Source organism: Linderina pennispora, assembly GCF_002104995.1.
Source record: "Linderina pennispora strain ATCC 12442 chromosome Unknown DL89scaffold_136, whole genome shotgun sequence".
NCBI lineage: Eukaryota > Fungi > Kickxellomycota > Kickxellomycetes > Kickxellales > Kickxellaceae > Linderina > Linderina pennispora.
The window spans coordinates 1-27,015 of record NW_024468384.1 but is presented as its reverse complement, the minus strand read 5'-3'; the positions used below and the strand labels follow the sequence as shown (position 1 = coordinate 27,015).

The following is a 27,015-nucleotide window of genomic DNA, read 5'->3' as shown; positions in this document are numbered from 1 at the left end:
ATTGTGCAGGCACCAAGTATGTCGACAACTATGTGCGGCGCGTAATGCGTCCTCGACCTTGCCAGATCATCACTGTTTCGTACTGCAACGATGTCCCGGTTAGGGTCGAGATCATCAACAGCCATGGTGACAGAGAACTCGTGCTAGGTATTGACGACAGCCAGGTCATTTCACTGCTGGTGTTTGCCTCGAATGGATTCGAGCAGAGCGAGCTCTGTCTTCGGTTCCGGCACCATCCGTCTATAGCAATGGCGCCTATTCATGAGATTCTAGACGAGCGTGATGAGCTCATTCGCAAGTTCTACGTTCAGATGTGGAGTGCTGCAGGCGATTCCTCGCTGTCCGACTTGACCTTTGCGCAGAAAGGACTCACTGTGACGCAGGAGCATGTCTCGGAGTTCTGCCGCGTCATTGACAACCACTCACAGCACTACAAGGAAGACCATGGTGCCAGCTAATCGCGCCAATGGATTTTTTGTTTGTCCTTGCGTGGCCCAGCATTCTGCGCAGCCTGACATCCGACAACATCCATTGCGGGCTGCTCAAAATTGTCCACCTCTCGAACAGCTTCAACTTCGTCGATGGTTCCGACCAAATTGCCGTCAGCGACACAGTTGATGCTGATGCCAAACCATCGAGTAGTCAATACTGCGATTGGTAAGCGGGTCACCGTAGAGGCATCTATTTACCGCAACTCTGCTCGTATTGCCACTATCAACAGCGTGTTCCTGTACCGTGGGTCGAGATTGACTTTGGGCTCACCTTCACCCGTCGTGACAATAACGTCGTGCAAGTGAGATTTGACACTATGGACGATATCGCTGTTTTGGAGTCGAAGGAGTGGATCTCGTGGCTAGAGTCCGACGGTCGCTGCCCCTTGTGCCCAGGCGACACGCTAGAGTTCTGCACCGATTCGCTCTATCAGTACATGACGCAAGGATATCTTCTCTAGCGTCAGCGTCAGTGGAAAGGTATACTGTGTGTCTACAGGTCTCAGTCGAAGGCGCATGTGGCTGATATCATGTATGAAAGCGGCGTGGCCCATGGCGATCCAGTTGCAAGCTATCTAGACCGCTCGCAGCGCAAACTCGACGTGCGTGAGAACCTGTTCCCGACAACGGATATGCAATTGTGCCCAAGAACCGTGACGATGGCATGTTTGTGCAGGCGCTCTCGTCAAACTGGGCGTACTCGTATATCTCGGGCGACTATAACCCAATCCACACGAATCCGTACATCTCCGATCTAGTCGGTCTACCTGGAACCATCACCCACGGCATGTGGACCAGTGCGTCAACCCGCTCGCTTATTGAGCGCTATGTTGCTAACGGACAATCCAGAGCGAGTCAGGGCATTCAAGGCACAGTTTGTCGGCATGGTCTTGCCTGGGGATAAGCTCGAAACCAAACTGCGACATGTCGGCATGAAGCACGGCCGCATGCTGATTGCAGGCGAGACATTCAATGCGGATGGAAAGAAGGTGCTTATCTGCACCGCAGAGGTCGACCAGGCGCCAACTGCATACGTTTTCACCGGGCAAGGGTCCCAGCAGACCGGCATGGGCATGGACCTATATAAATCGTCAGCGGCGGCACAGGGTGTCTGGGACCGTGCCGACAAGTACATGCTTAAGCAATACGGCGTGTCATTGCTTGACATCGTCCGCTCGAACCCAAAAGAGTACACTGTCCACTTTGGCGGAGCAAAAGGGGGCTCAGATCCGCCAGAACTACATCGACCTGTTTAAGCGCGGTGCCAGCTCGAGCACAGCATCAGCTCTACCCAGTATCACATCCAGGACCCGCCGCTATACCCACCGGTCGCCTATGGGCTGCTTCATGCTACGCAGTTTACGCAACCGGCAATTATAATCTTTGAGCTGGCAACAGTCGCCGATCTTCGCTCTCGTGCACTCATCCACGAGGATGCTGTGTTTGCTGGCCATTCTCTTGGCGAGTACATCGCGCTTGCAGCAACCTCAAACGTGTTTACTATCGAGGACACGGTTGATATTACCTTCTACCGCGGCATGGTTATGCAGTCATCAGTCGAGCGCGACGAGTTTGGGCGTTCCCCCTACGGCATGGTTGCAGCCAACCCATCGCGTGTCCATCGCAGTTTGGCGAAAAGGCCCTCAGTGCAGTTGTCGACCTTATTGGCACCCAGACATCTGAGCTGCTGGAGATTGTCAACTACAACATCCAGTCGCAGCAATACGTGGTGGCCGGACGGCTGACTAACCTTAACGTCCTGCAGCGCGTTCTGGACACACTCTTTGCCATCTACTCTCGTGACAGCACGCTGGTGGATTTGTCTGCTGTGAGCGAGGTTGTCAGTGGTATACTCTCGGACGGACCTGATATGGCCCCGCCACAGCGCGGTCGGGCTACCATTCCACTGGCAGGAATTGACGTGCCATTCCACTCGAGCCTGCTGCTTAACGGCGTCGAGCCCTTCCGCCTGTGCGTCAAAAAGGCTGTCTTCGAGTCCAAGCTTGACTACCGCCGCCTGATCAACCGATACATCCCCAACCTGACATCGGTGCGTTTGACTTGACCAGAGAGTACTTTGAGATGGTCTACCAAATCACAAACTCCATGGCCATCAACCACGAGCTGCAGGAATGGGGATCAGTTCAATCGTCTGAGGATGAGCGGGACCGTCTGGCTCGAGTCCTGCTGACTGAGCTGTTGGCGTACCAATTCGCATCGCCTGTGCGCTGGATCGAGACACAGAATCAAATCCTCTGCAACTTCTCCATCAGGCGCCTTATCGAAATTGGCCCAACAGCGACGTTATGCGGTATGGCACAGAAGACCTTGAGCTTGGTTGGTTCGGCCCATCCGCAGTCGATTGCCATTCTGCATTCTGAGAAGGATGAGCAGGACATCGGATATCTGTTTTCCGCAGAGACGGACATGGACTCCACATCTGACGACGCTGCTTTACAGCCTGAGCCAACTGCTACTGCTGTAGCACCATTGGCTGCTCCACCCACGCCAGCTCTACCTGAGGCTCCAGCAACACCGGTTGAGGCAGTGCAAGACGCACCAATTGATCCTCGGGATGTTGTGCAGGTTCTAGTCGCCCAGAAGCTAAAGCGGTCACTAGAGGATATAGAGGCTAACAGGACAATCAAAGACCTGACTGCTGGAAAATCTACTCTTCAGAACGAGATCGTTGGTGACTTGCAAAAAGAGCTAGGTAGTGGGGTGCCCGAAAAGCCTGAGGATTTGTCGCTGCACGATCTTGGCAACAGCATATCGTCCTTCTCAGGGACCCTGGGCAAGCACTCATCTTCTCAGATTGCTCGCCTGTTCAGCACCAAGATGCCTGGTGGATTCACCGTTTCTTCTGCCCGCAATCACCTGCACTCTCGCTTTGGGCTAGGAAGCGGGCGACAGGACTCTGTGCTGCTCTTAGCACTTGCCATGGAGCCAGCATCCCGTGTTGACAATGGGTCTGCGGCCACAATCTGGCTTGACTCCATTGCACAGCTGCATGCTAAGAGGGCCGGCATCTCACTAAGCACGGCCGTGGCCAATGGGCAAGGATCGCATGGACCAGGAGCGGTGGTCCCTGGTATCAACAGCGCTGAATTTGAAAAGATGCAAAAGGAGCAGCGCGCGCTTATCATCCACCAGATACAAGCACTGGCACATCATGCCGGTATCGACCTTCGTGAAGGTAGCAAGGCTCGAGACGCTGCAGTATCTGCATCAGAGAAATATCAGCAGCGTCTTGACGGATTGGTTCATGAGCTGGGGGATGACTTTTTAGATGGCGTCGCTGGCATTTTCGAGGCACGCAAGGCCCGAGTGTTCGACTCGTCGTGGAATTGGGCTCGGCAGGCGCTGTATGAGCACATTCATAGTATCCTCACTGGTGCTGAAGGAAAGCAACCGCCAGAGCTCAGCCTAGCGCGCCAGCATTATCTGGTCAACTGTGCTAGCCGGCCACTGCTCGGCCATATCTCTGGAATCTCCGCCGTTCTCCAAGGGTCTGAGGATAGACGTGTCCAGTATGTCATTGAGCTATGTGCTTCATTGACGAAGGAATGCGAACGTGCGCTGCACCAGGACCCAGTATACAGAGAGTTCTCCTTCCCCACCTGCCCCCAGACACATATCGACGCCAAAGGAAGTGCTTCTTACCGCGAGGCACTACGGAGTACGGAACCATCGTTTTCCGAGTATATCGAGCACATGAAGGCAGAGGAAAATGGCCAGTCACCGATGCTCCATCTCAAGGCTGTGCAGTCTTCTGGTAGATGGGAGTATTGCCAGCAGCAAACTGCTGAGTACTTTGCCTGCCTGGAGGACATCAACACGGGTGGGCTGTCATTCAGCGGTAAGACTGCACTTGTTACTGGCTGTGGGAAGGGATCAATCGGTGCCCAGGTTTTACGCAGAATGCTTGCCGGTGGAGCCCAGGTCATTGCAACTACCTCGTCGTATAGTCGCAGGACACTGCAATTCTTTGAGGATATGTATCGCGAATGCGGTGCCAAGGGGTCGCAGCTTGTCGTCGTGCCGTTCAACCAGGGGTCAGTTGATGATGTCACCGCTCTTGTCGGGTACATCTATAGCAAAAAGGGGCTGGGCTGGGATCTCGACTATGTTGTTCCGTTTGCAGCAATTTCAGAAGTAGGCAGCGACATCTCGCAGATAACCTCGCGGTCAGAGCTGGCTCACCGGATTATGCTCACTAACCTGGTCCGTCTGCTTGGCGAGATCAGGCAGACTAAGGCACTATTGCATCTGGAAACCCGACCGACACTTGCTGTGTTGCCGCTTTCACCAAACCATGGTGTGTTTGGCGGCGACGGCCTCTATGGTGAGAGCAAAATCGCGCTAGAGACATTGGCCAATCGCTGGCGCTCTGAGTCGTGGGCAGACTACCTGTCAATCGCAGGGGCGGTAATCGGGTGGACACGAGGCACAGGGCTTATGGACGGCAACAACCTGGTGGCAGAAAAGATAGAAGCGCATGGTGTACGAACATTCTCGACTGTGGAGATGGCATTTAATATCCTGGGTCTAATGCACGATGGCATCTGCGACTTGGCACAGACCGCGCCAGTCTGGGCGGATCTCAACGGCGGGTTTGACTGCATTGACGATCTCAAAAGTACGGTGACTATGGCGCGTTCTGAGATTACGTCCGTTGGCAACAAGCGGAAGATGGTCAGCACCGACTCTGCATTGGACTACTACACTATTCATGGACCTAGCACAGCCAGATCGCCTATCACATTACCAGCTGGCGCATTGGCCAACCATCAAGTCAGATTCCCAAAGGTCAGAACGACAACCCAGCTCGCACACCTCAAGTACATGGAGGGGATGATCAATTTAGACAAAGTTGTGGTTGTCACCGGATTTGGCGAGGTTGGTCCATATGGCAGCTCAGCCTGCCGCTGGGAGATGGAGGCGTACGGAGAATTTTCGCTCGAGGGCTGCATCGAGCTGGCATGGGTCATGGGCTATACTAAGCACTTTAATGGGTCCATGATGGCCACAGGCAAGCACTACACCGGATGGGTCGACTGTGCTACGGGAGAGCCGGTCCGCAATATGGATATTAAGGCAAAATACGAGAAGCGCATTCTAGAGCACACAGGAATCCGCTTTATTGAGCCCGAGCTGCACAACGGATACGACCCCAACAGAAAGACCATCATGTGCGAGCTTCAGATAGAGCACGATATGGAGCCATTCGAGGCGAGCAGTGAGGCTGCTAGGCAGTTCAAGCTAAAGAATGGAGACAGGGTCGACATCTGGGAGAACGCAGAGGGAGCCTGGATGGTGAAGTTCCTGAAGGGTGCTGTGATAGTTGTCCCAAAGGCCATGAGATTCGACCGGCTGGTTGCTGCTCAGATTCCGAGTGGTTGGGACCCGGTGCGCTATGGAATTCAAGAGGATCTGGTCAGACAGATCGACCCCATCACCTGCTATGCGCTAGTTGCCACTGTGGAAGCCTTGCTGAGAGCCGGTGTCACTGATCCGTATGAGCTATACCAATACTTCCATGTGTCAGAGGTTGGCAGCACAGTTGGCTCAGGGCTCGGTGGCTGTTATTCGATACAAAATGTCTTCCACAACCGCTCGCTCGACAAGGACATGAACAGCGACGTCCTTCAAGAGACATTTATTAACGTCGCTGCTGCCTGGGTCAACATGCTTTTGCTATCGTCTGCCGGACCAGTTAAGCCCGTCGTTGGTGCATGTGCTACCTCTGTGCTGTCAATTGATGTGGCCGTTGAAACCATCCAGTCGGGCAAGGCCAGGGTCATGCTGGCTGGCGGCATTGACGACTTTGCCGAGGATCCGAGCTATGAGTTTGCCATGATGGGCGCAACATCGAATGCAGTTGATGAAATAGCTAATGGCCGTGCCCCTGGGGAGATGTCGCGCCCATGCACTACGACCAGAAGCGGGTTTATGGAAGGCGAGGGTGCAGGTATAGCGCTGCTGATGTCTGCATCAGCAGCCATTGAAGCTGGTGCCCCGATATATGGAATTATTGCTATGGCAGGCACAGCGACAGACAAGCAAGGCCGCTCGGTGCCAGCGCCAGGCAAGGGTGTGCTCGTTTCGGCTAGGGAGGGGCTGGCCACCTGCAGGTCAAGGCTCCTGGACATGGGCTATCGTCGCAGGCAACTTAAGCGCCGCAAGGTGGAGATCGACAACTGGGTCGCTGAGGAGATGGCCATCGCAGAGGAAGATGCAGACGCGATTCAAGCCGAGGCAGATGCTCAGCGCAAGGAAGCCATGGACACTTGGGGAAACAGCTTCTGGTGCCGTAACCCGCAGATATCTCCGCTGCGCGGCTCGCTAGCTGTGTGGGGACTGACTGTCGACGACATTGGTGCTGCTTCGTTCCACGGCACGTCAACCAAGGCCAATGACAAGAACGAGTCGGCACTCATCAACACGCAGCTGAAGCACCTTGGCCGTACCCCTGGACACGCAGTCCCTGCGGTATGCCAAAAGTGGCTCACCGGCCACCCTAAGGGCGCGGCGGCAGCCTGGATGTTGAATGGGGCACTACAGATTCTTGACACCGGCATTATCCCAGGCAACCGCAATGCTGACAACATCTCGTCCGAGCTTGAGGAGTATGACCTAATCTTCTACCCAAACAAGACAGTCAAGACGTCTGGAGTCAAAGCCGTTCTACTCAAGTCATTCGGCTTTGGGCAGGTCGGTGGAGAGGTCCTTGCTGTGCACCCTGATTACTTGCTTGCAGCGTTGCCTGACGCCGAACTAAGCGCATACCAGGCCAAAGTCCAGCAGCGCGCCCAGCAGGCAACACGGTACTGGCAGGACGTGCTTGTGGGGAACCACAGCTTCGTCCAAGCCAAGGATTCGCCGCCATTTTCCGGAGGACAAGAACAGCGGGTTTACCTTGATCCGCTCGCACGAACCAGCTACGATCCGGCATCGCGCAGATGGAAATTCTGACTAAAGCTCGCGGAAAACATTCCTTTTTGGAAACATGCTAATGACCGCAAAGCTCGTGTTGCCTAGGAGTAGGGTCTAGAGTGCACAAGTCTATTAGTCAGATTTGGGGGGTTACAAACTGCTGGGTGAGACATAAAAGCCCCAGGCAGCTTCGGCAACAGGTATCCAATTGTCTTCTCATTAGAAACAATAGCTGTGTCTACGCTACTTACACGATATTACACTATTCATTTCCCATGGTCCACCACATCAAGCTCAACAATGGCGTGGAGATTCCTGAGGTCGGCCTCGGGACGTGGGCTGCTCATAAAACTGGCATCGTTGCTGACACCCTCAAGACTGCAATCAACCTGGGCTACCGGCACATTGACTGCGCGACAATCTACGGCAACCAGGTGGAGATCGGTGAGGCGCTGAAGCAGCTGTCAGTTCCCCGCAAGGAGCTGTTCATCGTATCGAAGGTCTGGCAAACTTATCACCGGCCTGAGCTAGTGCCCAAGGCGCTCGACGAGATCCTGGAACAGCTCCAACTCGACTACATAGACCTCCTTTTGATCCACTGGCCTTACGCGATTAAGCCCGGGACTCCGGGCATGACCTTCACTGCGTCCGATATTGAGGATGTACCGATCATGGATACCTGGCGTGCAATGGAGGCACTGGCGGACACAGGCAAGGTCCGGGCAATTGGCGTGTCGAACTTTAACCAGGCGATTCTGGAAAAGATGATCCCGCAGTGCCGTATTGTCCCTGCCGTGAACCAGATCGAGCTCCATCCGTTCAACCAGCAGACGAAGCTAGTCAAGTTCTGCAAGCAGCACAACATCACCCCCACTGCCTACTGCCCGCTTGGTGGTTCGGATCTCAGTGTCATTGAGGATCCATTTTTCAAGCGCATGGCCGAGGCACATATGTGCACTCCGTCGCAGGCTATTCTGTCATGGAACCTGGCACGCGGCGTTGTAGTTATTCCCAAGTCGACCAACCCCCAGCGCCTGAAGCAAAATTTGCACAGGATCACCCCGACAAATGACGAAATGAGGTTGTCGGCAAAGTGTGATAAGCAGGAGCGCAGGTGCCATCCGTTGCCGGATGTAAAGGAACTCGAGTGGGTATTCCATGAAGATAAGGCCACATGCCCGCTTATCTGAGAGATCACTGAAGCTGGCTATGTGTCATGAATTCGTAGATTCTAAATACACACAGCTCAAGCTTGCGAATCACTCTGGTATGTATGTGGAAAACAGTGCTTGCTTAGGAAGTGTAGCATCCCTGAGTAAACTATGCTCCGCTACCGAGTTGGGGTAGGTCATTTGCATGGTTCTTTGCATTATCTGATCGCTTCGGTCATCCGCAATCGTCGTGCCACAATACTCGTGAAACTTTGCTGGTATTTGTCATCCAAAGAACTGAAGAATGCTGTATTCATTTCACTCCCCATGGTGAATAATTTCCGTCAAAGATAAAGGGCGTGTATGCACATGGTGCGTGACATACTTGCGTCGGACCTAGGGCGATCATTTATTGCCAGGATGAACACTTTACCCACTCAGCGCTAGTCCTCTGCGTTCACCAGCTGAAATTGGAGCTACTATCCCCAAAAGAAAAGTTCTCTCATAAATACACACTAGAGATCTCAGATCTCAGTTTGCTACCATCCTTGTTCATACTTCTCAATCGACTCCTAGTACTTACGCCGAAACATAATGCTGAATGACAAGCCGACCCAGGCTGAGCAAGCAGTACACACCGAAGCCGAGCAGCATAGTTGCGAACAGTACGTCGAATCCGATGCAGCGACTCTTGACCCACCTCCCAACGAGGGCGCGACTGACCCCGCAAAGGAATTCCCCGCGCACACACGGTATGCCGTTGTTGCCAGTTGCTTTATGATGCAAGCTCTCGCCTGCGGTACTATCCACGCGTGGGGCATTCAGCAGGAGTACCTGGCGGCACATAACTTTGCTGGCAATGAAAGCAAGATCAAGACACTGAGCTACATCGGCACGCTTATGTATTTCAGTCAGTACCTGTGGGGAATGCTCGCTGGCTGGATGGCCGACGTCTGGTCGTATCGCAAAGTGTGCTTCATCGGTGTTGTTTTTCTGGCCATAGGTCCGCTCGTAGCGTCATTCTGCAACCAGGTACGGAAATGGGCAGCGACAATCCTCCCCAAAACCGCAGCAAGCGCACACGGTATTGGGGGAGCATGCTGTGTTAATGGACACGGTACTCACGATATTCCCACACCATTCACAACCGGTATTGTGCACTTTTGTAGCCTTGGCAGTACTGCCTGACGCAGGGAATCTTGTTTGGGCTCGGTGCCGGCCTGGTATTCAACCCAACATCGACAGCCCCGGCTCGGTGGTTCACTACGCGGCGCGGACTGGCGACTGGAATCACGGTTGCTGGAGTGGGCGTGGGCGGGCTGGTGATCGCCCCGCTCACTGAGTTCCTTGTGCAAAATGTCGGAGTACCCTGGAGCCAGCGAATTGCAGCAATCTACCTGTTCGTCCTCGGCTCTATTTCCTGCTATTTCGTGCGTGTGCCATTTCAGGACAAGACACGGACGCTCAATAACTTTGACTGGTCTGCGTTCCGTGATCGTCGTTTCGCAGTCCATGCGCTCATGGTGTCTTTTGTCACTGCTGCCTATCTGGTGCCCTATACGTATCTGCCTCAGTTTTGGACATCGAAGGGGATCAGCTCCAAGACCGCGTCAGTTTTGATTGCCATTGCCAATGTTTCATCGGCGGTTGGTCGTCTTGCCATGGGATTTCTGCGGACAGCATTGGTGTTCTGAACTCGCTGGTTCTGAGCTTGGCAATCTCCACGGTTGCTGCACTCCTGATTTGGCCATTTGCTACGAGTATCGGCGCTGGACTTGTGATGGGCATCTTTTACGGATTTGCCGCCGGCGGATATTGGACACTGCTTCCTTTGGCTGCTGCAAAGCTCTTCGGTGTAGACAAGCTGGCAAGCTACACTGGAATTTTCTATAGCCTGTCAGCGGTCAGCGCTTGGCTAGGAAATCCGGTCGCCGGAGCAATTTTGGCAAATCCTGGGCACGGCACCAACTACATTGGGATGATTGTTTACATTGGTGTTCTGTGGGCGGTAGCGCTTGTCTTTGCGACAATCAACCGGCGCTCATACTCCCACAGGATCTTTGTCAAGGAATAGATACTAATAGCTATGTTTACTTTTAATAATTTACTGGTTTATCATGATTAAAGACGCCATCCATTAATGGATGGGTGAATTTATTTGCCCAGCATGGCGCGAGATATCCGGATGATGTTCACGAGGATCATGATCATTGTGATGCGGTCACGCAGTTTGGTCAGGTCCAAAATGTCCGAGCATTCGTGCATTTTCATGTCGTCGTATATGCACTCGAACAAAACACGCGTTCCCGCCGTTGCATAGCCAAACAAATACGCTAGTCTGCCATTTTTGCCGACCACACCAGGCAGCATCTTGTCGATGAGTTCGCGAGCAATTGTGCGAACATCCCCGCGTTTCTTCTCCTCGCCCTTGAACACAAGCTGGCCATTAATTGAGCACAGATAGTCAGGGCGATTAACTTGCTTGGTCATGCTAGCCTCTGAAGCATTCCGGTCGATAGCAACATCGACTGGCAAGTGGTCGCGTGCCGTTCCAATGACACCCATTAGAAACACATCGAGGCCATGCTGCTGCATCGACTCGGTGCCGCCATTGTCTACCTTGACCAGCAACGCGCTTTCCACACGAGGCGTCAGTGTAGGGCAGATGTTGCCGGTCTCTTCGACAATACAAAAGGTTTGCTCCAATAGGCCTTCGTCGATGTTGCTGTCCCGGAGCATGTCGTAAACGAATTGGTGTATAGGTATATGCGACTCCACAGGCCGTATTAGTTCATTCTTGAGTTGGCAGTATTTGGGCACTTCCTCAAAAGGTGCAAAAAGAGTAGCACACACATCCTTCTCCTTGTATACAGCTACACGAGGTATAATCGTCGACGTAGCGGAATCGACGCTAGAGCTCAAGAGAGACTTGTGTGTAGTTGAGTCTATGGCCAAGCTCCTAGTGTCAGGACCTGCCCCAAGAGACAAAGCGGAGAGTTTGCCATTAATTTCATGAAGCAGGTCAAAGTATTCCTCTGGGCTATGTGAAAGTGCCCTCTCTGATGCACTCCCCTCTTTGGACTCCTGCGTCCCCTGTTTACTCGATATCGATACCGCTTTCTGCCCAATACGACTGCCGCTCTTACGGCGTGTCCTGTTAATTGCAACTATAGGCTTGCTCTTTGCCGTCGCCCTCGTTGTCATGGTGCTAGGCTTTGTATCAGTCATAATTGGCAAATTGTTCTAAATAATTCTGTAAAAGATACTGTAGAAATGGTATTGTGGAAAAATGAATATCATTTTGTTGCAGGTGGGCATGGGTGACTAATATATAATCGGTGCGATACTGCCGGCAATATAGCAGCCGCGCGGTGGGGTGTGCTCCTTCGAAGCGAGGGCTGCTCAGATATTCAGCGCGTTATTTGTATTCTCTATGATGGACATCACATACAGCCATGGACGACTTGGCCTGACCATTGTGACCTACAGTGAGGCTTTGGACGTGATGATCACCATGCTATGCATGTGGCCTACACGTACGTGCCAAGCCGCTTACATTTAATGTCACATTATACCTTTTGCGCAGCAAAACTTGCCCATATTTAGATAAATCACGCAGTCACTTGGACAAACCAGTATATGCAAATTGGCCACAAGAGCATACTCATGGCCATTTGATTTTATGAGTGCGGTGATGCGGTACAAAGTAAATTAATGTGCGGTGGATATGATTATGTAATTATGTAATTATGTTGAAAGGTTACCTTACTGGGTAAGAATGTTATATGCTTACTATTTGGCATTAAATTAAGGATACTTGTACCAACCACAGAAAGTAATCATACCTTATAAGGACAGCGAATTCATCTAGTCTCCTCATATGCTTCCTTTATCCAGAATTTTTCAGGTTCAGACTTCCAGCTTGAGCTATAATACCAAAACCCAACTCCACATGCAAATACAGTACTTCGTTTCAATGAGCTGATTCAAAATTCACCAGTAGGTCTGTAGGTTAGTAAGATTCTTCCTAGATTCAAGTACAAGTCTCTTTTCATTCAGAGCAAAACTATAAATATCATTTTAAAAGACTATCTTTATCTTTATCTTTATACCTATATATATGGGGCCGGGTTGCAGAATCTGAAAGGCCGCTGTGTATTCATCGATCCAGGCCGGGGCGATTTACTGTATATGATGCACGAAAATAGCAGCAATGGGAAAGAGGGTGAAAGAATGTTCTACCGCTACACACGGCAGCAGCGCAATAAGGAGCTCAAGCTGCGCCACTATGACAGGATTCGTTGGGATACAAAGGATCAAGTCCCAGAAGATGCTGTCCGCAGAGCAGAGGCAGAGCTTTCCAAGCACTGCTGCCGGACCCTTAGCCCAGCAAAATTCCGTGCCTACGTTGCTGCCCGTGCATCTGTGCGGTGTGTCCTAGCACCGTTTTATGCCAGCACGATAACAGCGTGAAGTTTACCAGAGCAGCAGCTCACTAAGTCAAACAAGCAGCACCAGAGGCGCTGGAAGGCCCATCCGGGTGTCAGTACCAGTCCCAAGGTGTACCCGCTTCACCGCAAGCTGCGCCTTGATTCATTCATGAACCAGGCCCATGCAGACCACAGGCTTGCCGCAAAACTCCGGAGCAAGTTCGGTCCAGATCCAGTGCTGATCATGGGCAATTGGAGTGCGCCGATGGCCCGACACCATGCGCCGATTCGTGGCAAGGGATGGCGCGACAAGCTCAAGCACCATGGCTTTGAAGTCTATCTGATCGACGAATTCCGGACATCGTCGATGTGCCCGTTCTGCTGCGAAAAGTCGCTGCAGACATTCCGGCATGTTCCCAACCCGCGGCCCTACCAGAGATCGAAGAACCCAACTGTGAAGTGCCATGGCCTTCTCCGCTGTACAAGCGAGTCATGTAAGCGGGCCATGGCACAATACAGACGGGCCTATTCGTCTCGACTTTTGAACCGCGACCTCGCAGCAGTTCTAAACTTCAGACTCGTTTTCCAGTCACTCTGTGATTCAGGCAGTATTCCTGAACGGTTCCGTCGTTCTACGGCCATTGCTGCCAATGCTTCTAGCACTACCCTTGCAACAAAGAACCCGCACAAGAGACGTGCAGCAGCAGTAGGCGATCAAGATAGGAGATGTCCAGGATCGCAATTGCACCAACAACCATCCGACACGTTCAAATGACTGTTTTGCTGTGATGATCTTATCGACGTGTCAACCCATGCTGACTAGCAGCCGAGCTCTCATCGCGAGCAGAGCAATTCTAGTATCATGTTTCTTTTCAGCATGTTTTGCTTTCTGCAGACATTGGTGAGCCCGCCATTATTGACTTAGGCCGTCCAATACTGGACAGTTTCGTAGCACAAATGGATGGGAAGCTATGTCAGCCATCACCTTTGACTCTGGACTTGGTATATAGCAAATAAACAGGTACTCATGGTGGCACGTACTACAAAAGTGTATCATATATATGCCATTAAGCAAATCCACAAAATTCTTCAATACAACCTCAATAGTATACTAAGGTACCACGCGCATTGAATAACAATAGTCAAGACTTGATAATCCATCGTTGGTGAGTGCAGCTGTTAACATACAACCATTACGAAAATAGCACTCTTCAATAAACTGCAAATTGCAGGTTTATAGTACAGAACAAATTGCTTTTCAACCGGGGCGTATGTGCATTGATGGTGCATATATTGGCAGCCAGTTGGTTTTGTTGTGGTGTTCTCATTATTGCAAGGTGGGATGTGTGCAGAAACCAGCTCAGGTTAATTTCGAGTGCAGCTGGCGTCCATTGTGTTGCAAGCCTGTTTTCCGCTGTGTGTTTCAGCCAGAACAAAGCAGGCTGGCATGTCCGTGTGCTCATTTCTCGGCACTTGGGCGCCATGCCTCTGCTGCTGTCATTCTCGGCACTGGCGGCGCTTTGTTCAGCGTGTTGGATAATTGCGTCAGATCCTCTGCGAGCATTCTGGAAGGCGAGCGCAGGGTTGCTCAGTGCCAGGCTGTTCTCAGTGACTGCCAGCATGTGTGGGCGGGCGTGTGAGCTTTGCCATGGATGGTGGGGTACCTGGGACTTGTGCCGGGTTGTCCCCGAGGTTGCGCTCCCGCTGCCTGTGCTTGCACCTGAAGCAGCAGCAGTCAGCGGTCAGCAGCCCCAGCCAGAGTTCATGGTACCGTTGCAGGTATTGTCTTGTTGTTTCTTCCTGTTGCAAGGCTGCTGCTGCTGCTGCTTCTGCTGCTGAAACATTGTTTCGTTGGGCAGGCCTTCTCTTCCCCAGACGCACCCAAGACCCGTCGCCCCCACCGCCTCTCTCTCCCCCAGCTAGCCAGGCGGCCAGACAGGCGGCCAGCCAGACAGGCGGCCAGTCAGATAGCCAGTCAGCCAGTCAGCCAGTCAGCCAGTCAGCCAGCCAGATTCGCCTGCAATAGTGGGTGTGGGTAGGCGCGGGACAGAGGTTGGGCCAGCCCAACAAAGCCTGCCGCGCATATATCGCTGTTGCTGCTGGCGATTACCGATCGTCCTTTGGGCACACTACCTGTCTTTCCTCATCGTTGCCGCTCCTCGTCCACGCCTGCCTCTCCCTCCCCAATGCTTGGGGGAGGTGACAGCAGCAGAGGCAGCAGAAAACCGGGTGCAGTGTTGGGCAAAACAGGGCAGGCGTCTGGGCCGCGTGCATGCAGGACGACGGTAAACACGTCAGGTGGGAGCAATTAACACACGATGCCAGTGTGCGCGATGCACCTGGTAGAAAGGGAGCAAGGCGAGGCAAACAATGGCAGCATACGGAGGACACGCTACCCACTCGGCCACCAGCATGTTCTAAAAATACAGTGGTAAGCATTTCGTGTTATTATCTACAACAGGAATCGGTTCCAACAAACTACGAGCAGGTGGAGGGGTGTGGCCCGCGCCGAAGAAAGAAGCTCCTCCGTCCGAGAGGGCGAAATTAAATAAGGAATGCAGAACTAAAAGAACAAGGAGAGCGGCAGCTGCGATAGAGAGGGTTATATGTATAGTTTTATGCTGGTGCCTTGCTCTCGGCGGGCGCGGCTTCTTGGGGAGGGCTTGGGCTCTTTTGGGCAGGGCTTTGGCTCTTTTGGGGGGGGTGCTTAGACCGTCGACAGCAGGTGCGCCGACGGCAGCGATGTCGAGCGGCCGCGAATGCCGTCGAGCAGGCTGCTGCTGGGCCCGAAGCTGCTGGGCGACTGCGCCGGGTACGCCGGTGTGTGGCACGGCAGCTTCGACGACAGGTCAAACGACGTCACCGGCTTCAGCGACGGCGACCGCGACTGCGGCGACCACATCGGCGAGCTCACCGGCGATGCACGCGGCGACGCCAGCGAGAAGTACTCGGTCGACGCGCTGGCGCTGGCGGGCACTGCCGCTCCGTCGCCGTGGCGGCACGTCTCGCTGCAGTACAGGGCGTCCTCGGCGCTGTCAATGTGCTTGCCGCAGAATACGCACCAGTTAGTGTCCATTGCTGTCTGTAGATCGCGTGTGCGTGTGTGTGCTGGGTGGGTCTCGGCGGTGTGAGAGAGAGAAGAAAGTGTGACCTTGGCTGAGCAGGCGAGCGAGCGAGCAGGCTTTGGGTGACTTTGTTCGTTTGGCCGGGCAGGCGGGATGCTTCGGAGGCGTTGGAGCAGGGGCAGCAGACCGCACAAGGGAGCTGGACTGGCAGTGGTGGTGGTTACAAAAGGGGAAATGGGAAGCGAGGGTTGCTGTGTGAAGAACAGAAAAATAACAGCGGCGACGGGTTCCGAAGCGCCAGGCTTTTATACCAAAAGTCTAATCACTCCCATCCGCCTGCGCTATGCCCCCCGGCGCCTGTTGCTGCTCGCTCTCACAAAGCGCCCTTTTGCACAGGGAAAGCTGCCATCCACACAATATCCTGGCGCGCTGGTTGGCTGGCTGCGATAAATTATGCAAGCAGGCAAGCGAAGGCGACGAGGGGTGGGCTGATGCCGAGTGTCGCCGACCCCCCCTTTTCCCACTGCCGCCGCCCAATCGCCCAATCATCGGCCAATAAGGCGACATGGCTGCTCGCGCCTGGCTGCCGATGTGAGTAATCTCGCGGGCTTGCTGTGTCAGCTAATGCTGTGCCGGCGGTTATTTTTGTCGTCCAAGCACCGGTACCCATCCTCTTCTAGACACCCCCCACTATTGCCTCATATCCTCAAAACGGCTGCGCACCGCGCTCGGTCCGCCGGTCGCGTCTGGACATCGTGACTCAGAGTCGGCAGCGCTGACCAAGCACCCCACCCCGCCATAGTACCGCAGCATTGCGCAAGCAGGTCGTGGAAGGGACTGTGCAGTCACCCGCCGACTATGTCGATTCGCAATTGTCAGGCCTATCGATGCAGTCGGAGACCGCTAGGTGGCTCTACCGCATTCTGCTGACTTTCTCCCCCCTTCCCTGTGCCCAAAATGACGAGCGAGCGGCAAGGGCTCGGTTGGGTAGGCGGGGCTATCATTTTCTTTCCCCGTGTGGAATCTTCCGATGCTCCCTCTACCCTGCGTCAGCGCTGGATATGCGGGCGGCAGCGGCGGCGGGCAGTCAGACAGCGTGAGCGTGGGTTGTGGATCGTGGGTTGTGGATCGTGGGCTGTGGATCGTGGGCTGTGGATCGTGGGCTGTAGGCGCAGGCCGTATGGGCCACGGGCACAAGAGCCGCACTCTCGGCTTTTCTTGGCAAGGAAAAGCGTCGGCCCGCACTAGCTGTGCCCGCACCCTCTGACAAGCCTGCTATCGCCCACATGTCTTGCTGCTGCTGCTACACTATCAGCAACACCAACAATGCCTGCAAGCAGACCCTTTCCTTCGGACACGAGTCCTCTTCCTCGTCAGACACTGGAGTCAGACCACACAGCTGATCGTCACAGAACCATGGCTGATTCCACCCGGGTCATGCACCCCACCCCTCTTTGCTACCGAGCGCCGCCAGCATTAGCTGCTGCTGGTAGCAGTGTGCTGGTGGTGGCGGCAGATGAGCAACGCTGAGTAAAAGCGTTCTAGGCCACCTGATAGCCACGTGGATGATCCAGCGGTGATCCCGTCCAGAGCCAGGCACTGTTTATTGCAGCGCTGCAGCTGGCATATTCAACATACAGACACAGCGCAGCTCCGCTGCAATTGCGGCTGCAACTACTGCCGCCGTGCTGCCCACAGAGCGACGCAAACACAAGGCCACGCAACGGCGCAGGTGCATAGACTCCTCTCCCCCCACTACCATCCAGTGGATAGCAATGATAACAAGCTTGCTCCCTGTCCCCTGTTTGGAAAGTCAGCTAAGAAATCTGTTGCATGAATTCCGAGGTTGAGAGGCTGCAACCCTCACGTCAGCTGGTTTTGTTTTTTATCCTATGCTGATCATAATAAACCCAGGAATGGCAAACCAGCTGATATTTTGACACCCATCTTGAGGCCACTCGTTGGCCTGCAAGCAGGAGTGCACGGTGGACATGGAAAACACAATTGCCATATGGCAGATTGCTATTCCGGGACACCGCAAATAACCGAAACTCGGTGACCATTGGTGAACTGCCTAGAGCTTCCGGTGCCTGTTGTTTCGGTCTGTTGACTATTGTCACGGGTATCGCATGTGTTTCTTGTCAAGGAGGCCAATTGATGCATATTGACAATTGCCCTGAAACTCCGTCAATGGCCAAAGGATAAGTGGACCGGAGGTATACTGCGTGTGGGCTGATATTTCCAGCTTGCAAGTTACAACCTGCGCGTCCTAAGCCACCCTGGCACTAGGGGTGTGGCTTTGGTCCGTAAAAATATTAGTTGCGATTTCAGTCGCTTGCATATATTGCATCTTGTTCATTGAGGGCATATCATCTGAGCTTATTCGTAATATGAGCGGCTTGCAACCCCACAATGCGTCGCCCATGCAGTGTGCCTATACGGAGAGCTGGCCACATAGGCGAATGGCTGCAGTAGACTAGTAATTTAATGCCAAAGTAGTAGCAGTTGTGCGGCCAATATTGTACGCTAGCAGAAAGCCAAAGTACCAGAATGTTTTAGCCCTTTCTCACACATGCTTTTACGGCTATTACTGTCACTCAGTATGAGCCAAGAATATACCCTAACCTACCGCTCTTTATATGCGCGGCCATTGTATTCTTGAGTTATAATCTTTTATGTAGGGCATATTCATTTTTAGTATAATTGCCGTAGTGCTGTGCTAAATAAAAATCTGCTCATGCCTATGGATATGCGTACATATTTTCATAAACAAGTCTGAATCGAAAATGGACAGTTAATGCTTAATAGTGGGCATGCATCGGAGATTATAAGGGTGGTTTGTGGCAAAAATTGCTATCTAATTGTCAAACCACGACCTGCTGCTATCATTCGAATGTCACCCTTGTCTATAGAGCCAATATGCGAAGATTCCACCAATGATGTATGCTGCCAATCTACACCAATGTTGCCAATTCTATGATCTGCGTCTGATTATGTCGTAATGCAGACTGATTTTCTCTGAAGCTACTAGATACACCTACCATACGATCAGTGTGGAGAGATACCCCGGACTGGAGCCCAGTAAAGTGAAGCCATTGTGGCCGCGAATCTAGACTTGAAGCTAGTAATTGTAATGAAGCGGGAATCTGCCACAGCATAGAATTCAGTGTGGAGTGTGGAGTGAGGAGAGTGGGGTATCCGGCATGAACAACTGCAAGGTGTACAGGGATATCAATGGTTATCCCCAGGTCATAGTGAGGCAGCATTTGGAGGTGTTGTTTTGACTAATTGTTTCTGGGGTATTCGCACCCCACAAAGCTCTCCGCACGACGCGGTTTGCTCACAGTGACGGAATTCTGTGAATGTAATATAGGGCGCTCACACCATTGGACAAAAGTGTCCGCAGATTGCAGCCGAGAGCCCAGTATTTATTGCAGTGCTCCATGTTGACAGAACAGCGCCGAAACCCGGGTGTTACCATGGGCCGGTATCATCAGCGAAACAACTACACCATGTTGCAAATGCAGATAGCCATGTACAACCAGCAATGAAATGTGTGTTTGTATAACACTAGATCGTTGTATGTTGTCCATACATGACATTAAAAGACAGCTCTAATAACTTAAAACCAGCAGTATTGCTTAAACGACAAAAGCAATGGTGCTGATTGCCAGGAAGGCACTCAGGGCAACTGACATGATCACGTCGGCTGATCCAGCGCTGGGGATGAAGGCAGACTGGTCTACGCCCGAGTACACATTGGTTTCCGAAGTTGCTGCATCCTTGTCAACGCAGACAACATTGTCGTCCTTGATGCGGCAAACGTTACCCGAAGTGCAAGTCATGTTCTGCCACAGCTTGTCGATGCACATCTGGTACATGCCTGGCTTGCCATCGATACACTGTGTTGCCTTGTCCTTCTTGCACGGCTGGTCGGGGACATCTACAAGGGGTACGCTTGGGTCGTGGCATACAGCCTTACCCTGCTTCATCCCGCAGACGTTGCCCGAGTCACAAGTCGAGTTGGTCCAGTAGTCGCTGATGCAGATCTGGAAGATCGAGTCGTCGTCGACACAGCGCGTAGCATTGGCAGTGGTGCATGGCTGAACGGGGGCTTCAGCAGTGGCCTTATCGACGCAAGTGGTCTTTCCATTGCGGAACAGGCAGTACGTGTCCTTGGCGCAGGTAGAGTTTGTCCAGTAGTGGTCGATGCACACCTGGTACATATTCTTCTGCCCATCGTAGCACTGGGTTGCGTTCTCGGTACGGCACGGCACCTGGACTGCCTCGGATGCTGCCTTGTCAACACAAGTGGCCTTGTCGTTCTTAAACAGACAGTAGTTGTTGTCGCTGCAAGTCGAGTTTTGCCAGTACCCGTCAGTGCACACCTGGAAAACCTTCTTGTTATCGGCTGCGCAGCGAGTCGCCTTGTCAGTCTTGCAGTAGTCGACAGGGGCATCGGCCGTGGCCTGGTCCATGCACTGGACCTTGCTGTTGCGGATCGCGCACACATTGCCCTTGTCGCAGGCCATGTTCATCCACTTGTTGTCCACACACTTGAAGAACTTGGACTTGTTGGTGCTGTCGCACATGGTAGCGTTGACAGTGTCGCAAGGCTCCAGCTTCTGCGGTTGCTCCGGCTTCTCAAGTGGCTTGTTAGGGTCGTGGCACACAACAGCGTTTTCCGAAGACTGGCCGCAAATGGTGTCTCCGTCGCATGTCAGCAGCTGCCATCCCTTGTCCGTGCATGTGTAGTACTTGTTCTTGCCATCAGAAGCACACTTGCCGTCGCCGACATTATCGCAAGGCTCCAGCTTCTGCGGTTGCTCCGGCTTCTCAAGTGGCTTGTTAGGGTCGTGGCACACAACAGCGTTTTCCGAAGACTGGCCACAAATGGTGTCTCCATCGCACGTCAGCAGCTGCCATCCCTTGTCCGTGCATGTGTAGTACTTGTCCTTGCCGTCAGAAGCACACTTGCCGTCGCCGACATTATCGCAAGGCTCCAGCTTCTGCGGCTGCTCCGGCTTCTCAAGTGGCTTGTTAGGGTCGTGGCACACAACAGCATTTTCCGAAGACTGGCCGCAAATGGTGTCTCCATCGCATGTCAGCAGCTGCCATCCCTTGTCCGTGCATGTGTAGTACTTGTCCTTGCCGTCAGAAGCACACTTGCCGTCGCCGACATTATCGCAAGGCTCCAGCTTCTGCGGCTGCTCCGGCTTTTCGATCGGCTTACTGGGGTCGTGGCATACCGCCCTGTTGTCACTCGACTGTCCGCAAACATCGTTGTTGCTGCAAGTCATCAGTGCCCATTTGCCGTCGGTGCAGGACCAGAACTTGTTATCGGCGTCTGAGGCACACAGTGATTCACCGTTGTTCGAACAGTGCTTCGAGAAGTCGGGTGATTCGGGCTGAGCGGCTGGCTCGGGCTGAGCGGCTGACTCGGGCTGAACAGCTGACTCAGGGGTCGTCGCACTGGTCGGGGCGGCTGATTCGGGGGAGGCGCTGGTCTGAGCGGACGCCACGGGGGCTGCTGAAGCAGCATCAGCAGCAGGGGCGGAATCTATGGCATGGTAGGATTTACGTGGAGTGGGTGTGTGTGAGATGAGTGGTGATGCATGTGTGTGAGGTAAAGATGTGTATAATACAGATGCCGCTGCACCATGTGAACTGGAATGTGGCTGGAGCTGCTTTAAGGGGGTCAGAGTATGGTAGTGGTGAAATATACCTGGAAGGGAGAGTATGGCGCCAGCACTAGGTGCTTCGAGATCGACTGCAGGCTTCGCGCTGCCAGTGTCAACGGCTCCGGGGTTACCTATCGTAATAATAGTTACTCGTATTGTTTAGCGATCTGCAATAAAATGACCATGCATACCAGGTGATTCAGGATATCAAGCGATATCCTCTGCCGCCAAACTATGAAGTTGCAATAAACGTACCCTCGTTGTTGCTAGACTGTGCAGCAGTCGCCGCAAGGAAAAGCAGAGAAGCGTATATCGCCTTCATTGTAGTTTCAAATGTAAAGCGAAAGAACTTTTTTTACAAATGGAAAGAAGTGAAGAGAAGCGAAGGAGGAGGAGCGAAAAAGTCGAAAAGTTGCTGTTTTGTACTCTACAACCTCCTATTATATTGGAATTTTGTGCTCAGGCGGACAGATTTGGCTCAATTGGCTCCTTTCAATGCTCTCAATGGCTTGGTCCAGATGGCACAAAAAAAGGTCTGGTTTCTTTCTCACAGTTCGCCGTCAGGAGATTGTTACCCAAACCCGCCGTTTTGAGCAGGCACTTGGCAATTTCGAGTGGTATTCGTACACCCGGCGGTCCAATCGACAGTGTTCCAATGTTACACCTTGTAGTGCGAACTTTTCCTTTATTTTTAGATGAGAAATGTCAGGGAAGTGTTTGGGGGAGGCGAGGCGAGGCGCAAAAATAAGCAAGGGGCGCTCTTGGCCTGCCTTCCGGGAAGAAATAGGCCAAAGCCATATGTTGCCACTAGTCGCAATTCAATTACGGAGATATGCGGCAAAACAAAAATACTAGACACTGTTTGGACCACATCTGTGGCCCTGGAAATGTCTTGGCAATGCTGGTTTTCCACATCACACCAAAAAGCTGGGGGGCAAGTAGGGAGGGAGGGCAGTTGATGAGAACAAGGGTGAGGAGTTGGGCAGAGCTAACCCATTGCTACTGCGCGCATTGCGTCATTACGAGGAGTATGCGTGAGTGGGAAGTCGTGGTGGCGAGAGTTGGCTTGACTTGGGTGGAAAACAAAGGTAAACAAAAAAATTCACAAGGTATAGGACACACAAAGACATAGCGAATGCGAATTAGAACGCATTCAAACATTGTGTGCTCAAACTAGCCACACGTTGGCTTTATTCTTGCCAACAGGTAAAAAGCAGCAGGTTTCTGCAGCTGGCGTATTATCTCCCACCGAGCGCTAAGGGACTGAAAATAGATATCTGCAGCCGCGGTATTAGTTGCAGATGTTTTGCCTCGGAATTCATGCAACAGATTTCTTAGCTGACTTTCCAAACAGGGGACAGGGAGCAAGCTTGTTATCATTGCTATCCACTGGATGGTAGTGGGGGGAGAGGAGTCTATGCACCTGCGCCGTTGCGTGGCCTTGTGTTTGCGTCGCTCTGTGGGCAGCACGGCGGCAGTAGTTGCAGCCGCAATTGCAGCGGAGCTGCGCTGTGTCTGTATGTTGAATATGCCAGCTGCAGCGCTGCAATAAACAGTGCCTGGCTCTGGACGGGATCACCGCTGGATCATCCACGTGGCTATCAGGTGGCCTAGAACGCTTTTACTCAGCGTTGCTCATCTGCCGCCACCACCAGCACACTGCTACCAGCAGCAGCTAATGCTGGCGGCGCTCGGTAGCAAAGAGGGGTGGGGTGCATGACCCGGGTGGAATCAGCCATGGTTCTGTGACGATCAGCTGTGTGGTCTGACTCCAGTGTCTGACGAGGAAGAGGACTCGTGTCCGAAGGAAAGGGTCTGCTTGCAGGCATTGTTGGTGTTGCTGATAGTGTAGCAGCAGCAGCAAGACATGTGGGCGATAGCAGGCTTGTCAGAGGGTGCGGGCACAGCTAGTGCGGGCCGACGCTTTTCCTTGCCAAGAAAAGCCGAGAGTGCGGCTCTTGTGCCCGTGGCCCATACGGCCTGCGCCTACAGCCCACGATCCACAGCCCACGATCCACAGCCCACGATCCACAACCCACGATCCACAACCCACGCTCACGCTGTCTGACTGCCCGCCGCCGCTGCCGCCCGCATATCCAGCGCTGACGCAGGGTAGAGGGAGCATCGGAAGATTCCACACGGGGAAAGAAAATGATAGCCCCGCCTACCCAACCGAGCCCTTGCCGCTCGCTCGTCATTTTGGGCACAGGGAAGGGGGGAGAAAGTCAGCAGAATGCGGTAGAGCCACCTAGCGGTCTCCGACTGCATCGATAGGCCTGACAATTGCGAATCGACATAGTCGGCGGGTGACTGCACAGTCCCTTCCACGACCTGCTTGCGCAATGCTGCGGTACTATGGCGGGGTGGGGTGCTTGGTCAGCGCTGCCGACTCTGAGTCACGATGTCCAGACGCGACCGGCGGACCGAGCGCGGTGCGCAGCCGTTTTGAGGATATGAGGCAATAGTGGGGGGTGTCTAGAAGAGGATGGGTACCGGTGCTTGGACGACAAAAATAACCGCCGGCACAGCATTAGCTGACACAGCAAGCCCGCGAGATTACTCACATCGGCAGCCAGGCGCGAGCAGCCATGTCGCCTTATTGGCCGATGATTGGGCGATTGGGCGGCGGCAGTGGGAAAAGGGGGGGTCGGCGACACTCGGCATCAGCCCACCCCTCGTCGCCTTCGCTTGCCTGCTTGCATAATTTATCGCAGCCAGCCAACCAGCGCGCCAGGATATTGTGTGGATGGCAGCTTTCCCTGTGCAAAAGGGCGCTTTGTGAGAGCGAGCAGCAACAGGCGCCGGGGGCATAGCGCAGGCGGATGGGAGTGATTAGACTTTTGGTATAAAAGCCTGGCGCTTCGGAACCCGTCGCCGCTGTTATTTTTCTGTTCTTCACACAGCAACCCTCGCTTCCCATTTCCCCTTTTGTAACCACCACCACTGCCAGTCCAGCTCCCTTGTGCGGTCTGCTGCCCCTGCTCCAACGCCTCCGAAGCATCCCGCCTGCCCGGCCAACGAACAAAGTCACCCAAAGCCTGCTCGCTCGCTCGCCTGCTCAGCCAAGGTCACACTTTCTTCTCTCTCTCACACCGCCGAGACCCACCCAGCACACACACGCACACGCGATCTACAGACAGCAATGGACACTAACTGGTGCGTATTCTGCGGCAAGCACATTGACAGCGCCGAGGACGCCCTGTACTGCAGCGAGACGTGCCGCCACGGCGACGGAGCGGCAGTGCCCGCCAGCGCCAGCGCGTCGACCGAGTACTTCTCGCTGGCGTCGCCGCGTGCATCGCCGGTGAGCTCGCCGATGTGGTCGCCGCAGTCGCGGTCGCCGTCGCTGAAGCCGGTGACGTCGTTTGACCTGTCGTCGAAGCTGCCGTGCCACACACCGGCGTACCCGGCGCAGTCGCCCAGCAGCTTCGGGCCCAGCAGCAGCCTGCTCGACGGCATTCGCGGCCGCTCGACATCGCTGCCGTCGGCGCACCTGCTGTCGACGGTCTAAGCACCCCCCCCCAAAAGAGCCAAAGCCCTGCCCAAAAGAGCCCAAGCCCTCCCCAAGAAGCCGCGCCCGCCGAGAGCAAGGCACCAGCATAAAACTATACATATAACCCTCTCTATCGCAGCTGCCGCTCTCCTTGTTCTTTTAGTTCTGCATTCCTTATTTAATTTCGCCCTCTCGGACGGAGGAGCTTCTTTCTTCGGCGCGGGCCACACCCCTCCACCTGCTCGTAGTTTGTTGGAACCGATTCCTGTTGTAGATAATAACACGAAATGCTTACCACTGTATTTTTAGAACATGCTGGTGGCCGAGTGGGTAGCGTGTCCTCCGTATGCTGCCATTGTTTGCCTCGCCTTGCTCCCTTTCTACCAGGTGCATCGCGCACACTGGCATCGTGTGTTAATTGCTCCCACCTGACGTGTTTACCGTCGTCCTGCATGCACGCGGCCCAGACGCCTGCCCTGTTTTGCCCAACACTGCACCCGGTTTTCTGCTGCCTCTGCTGCTGTCACCTCCCCCAAGCATTGGGGAGGGAGAGGCAGGCGTGGACGAGGAGCGGCAACGATGAGGAAAGACAGGTAGTGTGCCCAAAGGACGATCGGTAATCGCCAGCAGCAACAGCGATATATGCGCGGCAGGCTTTGTTGGGCTGGCCCAACCTCTGTCCCGCGCCTACCCACACCCACTATTGCAGGCGAATCTGGCTGGCTGACTGGCTGACTGGCTGACTGGCTGACTGGCTATCTGACTGGCCGCCTGTCTGGCTGGCCGCCTGTCTGGCCGCCTGGCTAGCTGGGGGAGAGAGAGGCGGTGGGGGCGACGGGTCTTGGGTGCGTCTGGGGAAGAGAAGGCCTGCCCAACGAAACAATGTTTCAGCAGCAGAAGCAGCAGCAGCAGCAGCCTTGCAACAGGAAGAAACAACAAGACAATACCTGCAACGGTACCATGAACTCTGGCTGGGGCTGCTGACCGCTGACTGCTGCTGCTTCAGGTGCAAGCACAGGCAGCGGGAGCGCAACCTCGGGGGACAACCCGGCACAAGTCCCAGGTACCCCACCATCCATGGCAAAGCTCACACGCCCGCCCACACATGCTGGCAGTCACTGAGAACAGCCTGGCACTGAGCAACCCTGCGCTCGCCTTCCAGAATGCTCGCAGAGGATCTGACGCAATTATCCAACACGCTGAACAAAGCGCCGCCAGTGCCGAGAATGACAGCAGCAGAGGCATGGCGCCCAAGTGCCGAGAAATGAGCACACGGACATGCCAGCCTGCTTTGTTCTGGCTGAAACACACAGCGGAAAACAGGCTTGCAACACAATGGACGCCAGCTGCACTCGAAATTAACCTGAGCTGGTTTCTGCACACATCCCACCTTGCAATAATGAGAACACCACAACAAAACCAACTGGCTGCCAATATATGCACCATCAATGCACATACGCCCCAGTTGATCACAATATGATCGACTGTATTAGATTACTAGATCATGATCTGCCTCTGCTTAACCGTTTCCACTTGGGCACGCTGCTGCCCGCTTTTCTCAAACTGGCGGCCCGGGTGCACTATGGTCGCCCTCTCTTCTGTCAAATTCTCAACATCAGGTATGTCGAATTAAACGAGTCGCGGATTGTGGATGCGCTGTGGCAGGCGATTATTTGGTGATGGATGCGGCGTGTTATGCGTAAAATCGGATGGGCAGATACTGTGGCGAATTGGCAATTGAGGGAATTTGCGAAGGCGAATTTGCGCA

The 27,015-nt window shown here is 53.7% G+C and overlaps 11 protein-coding genes across 11 annotated transcripts; 6 read left to right on the top strand and 5 right to left on the bottom strand.

The window, feature by feature from the left end:
• Positions 1 to 44: 44 nt before the first annotated feature.
• DL89DRAFT_297889 (uncharacterized protein) lies at positions 45 to 7,466 on the top strand (the record flags this gene model as incomplete). The annotated part of the gene is made up of 10 exons (XM_040890769.1): positions 45 to 407; positions 455 to 613; positions 722 to 866; positions 953 to 963; positions 998 to 1,093; positions 1,141 to 1,320; positions 1,361 to 1,687; positions 1,760 to 2,086; positions 2,119 to 2,541; positions 2,565 to 7,466. The coding sequence occupies 10 exons, from the start codon at positions 45 to 47 to the stop codon at positions 7,464 to 7,466; spliced, it is 6,933 nt and encodes a 2,310-aa protein (XP_040739130.1).
• Positions 7,467 to 8,053: 587 nt separating this feature from the next.
• On the top strand, positions 8,054 to 8,853 carry DL89DRAFT_272830 (Aldo/keto reductase). Its single transcript, XM_040889018.1, has one exon. The coding sequence runs from the start codon at positions 8,060 to 8,062 to the stop codon at positions 8,615 to 8,617; it is 558 nt and encodes a 185-aa protein (XP_040739129.1). The 5' UTR covers positions 8,054 to 8,059; the 3' UTR covers positions 8,618 to 8,853.
• Positions 8,854 to 9,137: 284 nt separating this feature from the next.
• DL89DRAFT_272827 (MFS general substrate transporter) lies at positions 9,138 to 10,709 on the top strand. The gene is made up of 3 exons (XM_040889017.1): positions 9,138 to 9,610; positions 9,748 to 10,265; positions 10,289 to 10,709. The coding sequence occupies exons 1-3, from the start codon at positions 9,173 to 9,175 to the stop codon at positions 10,650 to 10,652; spliced, it is 1,320 nt and encodes a 439-aa protein (XP_040739128.1). The 5' UTR covers positions 9,138 to 9,172; the 3' UTR covers positions 10,653 to 10,709.
• Positions 10,710 to 10,732: 23 nt separating this feature from the next.
• DL89DRAFT_297886 (uncharacterized protein) lies at positions 10,733 to 11,317 on the bottom strand (the record flags this gene model as incomplete). Its single annotated transcript, XM_040890768.1, has 1 exon — positions 10,733 to 11,317. The coding sequence occupies one exon, from the start codon at positions 11,315 to 11,317 to the stop codon at positions 10,733 to 10,735; it is 585 nt and encodes a 194-aa protein (XP_040739127.1).
• A 2,745-nt stretch (positions 11,318 to 14,062) lies between these two features.
• Positions 14,063 to 14,981, top strand: DL89DRAFT_57805 (uncharacterized protein). Its single transcript, XM_040891830.1, has one exon. The coding sequence runs from the start codon at positions 14,290 to 14,292 to the stop codon at positions 14,845 to 14,847; it is 558 nt and encodes a 185-aa protein (XP_040739126.1). The 5' UTR covers positions 14,063 to 14,289; the 3' UTR covers positions 14,848 to 14,981.
• Positions 14,982 to 15,607, bottom strand: DL89DRAFT_57806 (uncharacterized protein). The gene has a single exon (XM_040891831.1). It carries the CDS (start codon positions 15,445 to 15,447, stop codon positions 15,115 to 15,117), a length of 333 nt encoding a protein of 110 aa, XP_040739125.1. The 5' UTR covers positions 15,448 to 15,607; the 3' UTR covers positions 14,982 to 15,114.
• A 108-nt stretch (positions 15,608 to 15,715) lies between these two features.
• On the bottom strand, positions 15,716 to 16,084 carry DL89DRAFT_297884 (uncharacterized protein; the record flags this gene model as incomplete). Its single annotated transcript, XM_040890767.1, has 1 exon — positions 15,716 to 16,084. The coding sequence occupies one exon, from the start codon at positions 16,082 to 16,084 to the stop codon at positions 15,716 to 15,718; it is 369 nt and encodes a 122-aa protein (XP_040739124.1).
• Positions 16,085 to 19,714: 3,630 nt separating this feature from the next.
• Positions 19,715 to 22,076, bottom strand: DL89DRAFT_297883 (uncharacterized protein; the record flags this gene model as incomplete). Its single annotated transcript, XM_040890766.1, has 3 exons — positions 19,715 to 20,016; positions 20,056 to 21,633; positions 22,010 to 22,076. 3 exons carry the CDS (start codon positions 22,074 to 22,076, stop codon positions 19,715 to 19,717), a joined length of 1,947 nt encoding a protein of 648 aa, XP_040739123.1.
• A 2,820-nt stretch (positions 22,077 to 24,896) lies between these two features.
• On the top strand, positions 24,897 to 25,265 carry DL89DRAFT_297882 (uncharacterized protein; the record flags this gene model as incomplete). Its single annotated transcript, XM_040890765.1, has 1 exon — positions 24,897 to 25,265. One exon carries the CDS (start codon positions 24,897 to 24,899, stop codon positions 25,263 to 25,265), a length of 369 nt encoding a protein of 122 aa, XP_040739122.1.
• Positions 25,266 to 25,400: 135 nt separating this feature from the next.
• DL89DRAFT_57776 (uncharacterized protein) lies at positions 25,401 to 26,058 on the top strand. Its single transcript, XM_040891828.1, has one exon. It carries the CDS (start codon positions 25,535 to 25,537, stop codon positions 25,865 to 25,867), a length of 333 nt encoding a protein of 110 aa, XP_040739121.1. The 5' UTR covers positions 25,401 to 25,534; the 3' UTR covers positions 25,868 to 26,058.
• Positions 26,059 to 26,812, bottom strand: DL89DRAFT_57777 (uncharacterized protein). Its single transcript, XM_040891829.1, has one exon. It carries the CDS (start codon positions 26,691 to 26,693, stop codon positions 26,250 to 26,252), a length of 444 nt encoding a protein of 147 aa, XP_040739120.1. The 5' UTR covers positions 26,694 to 26,812; the 3' UTR covers positions 26,059 to 26,249.
• Positions 26,813 to 27,015: the final 203 nt, after the last annotated feature.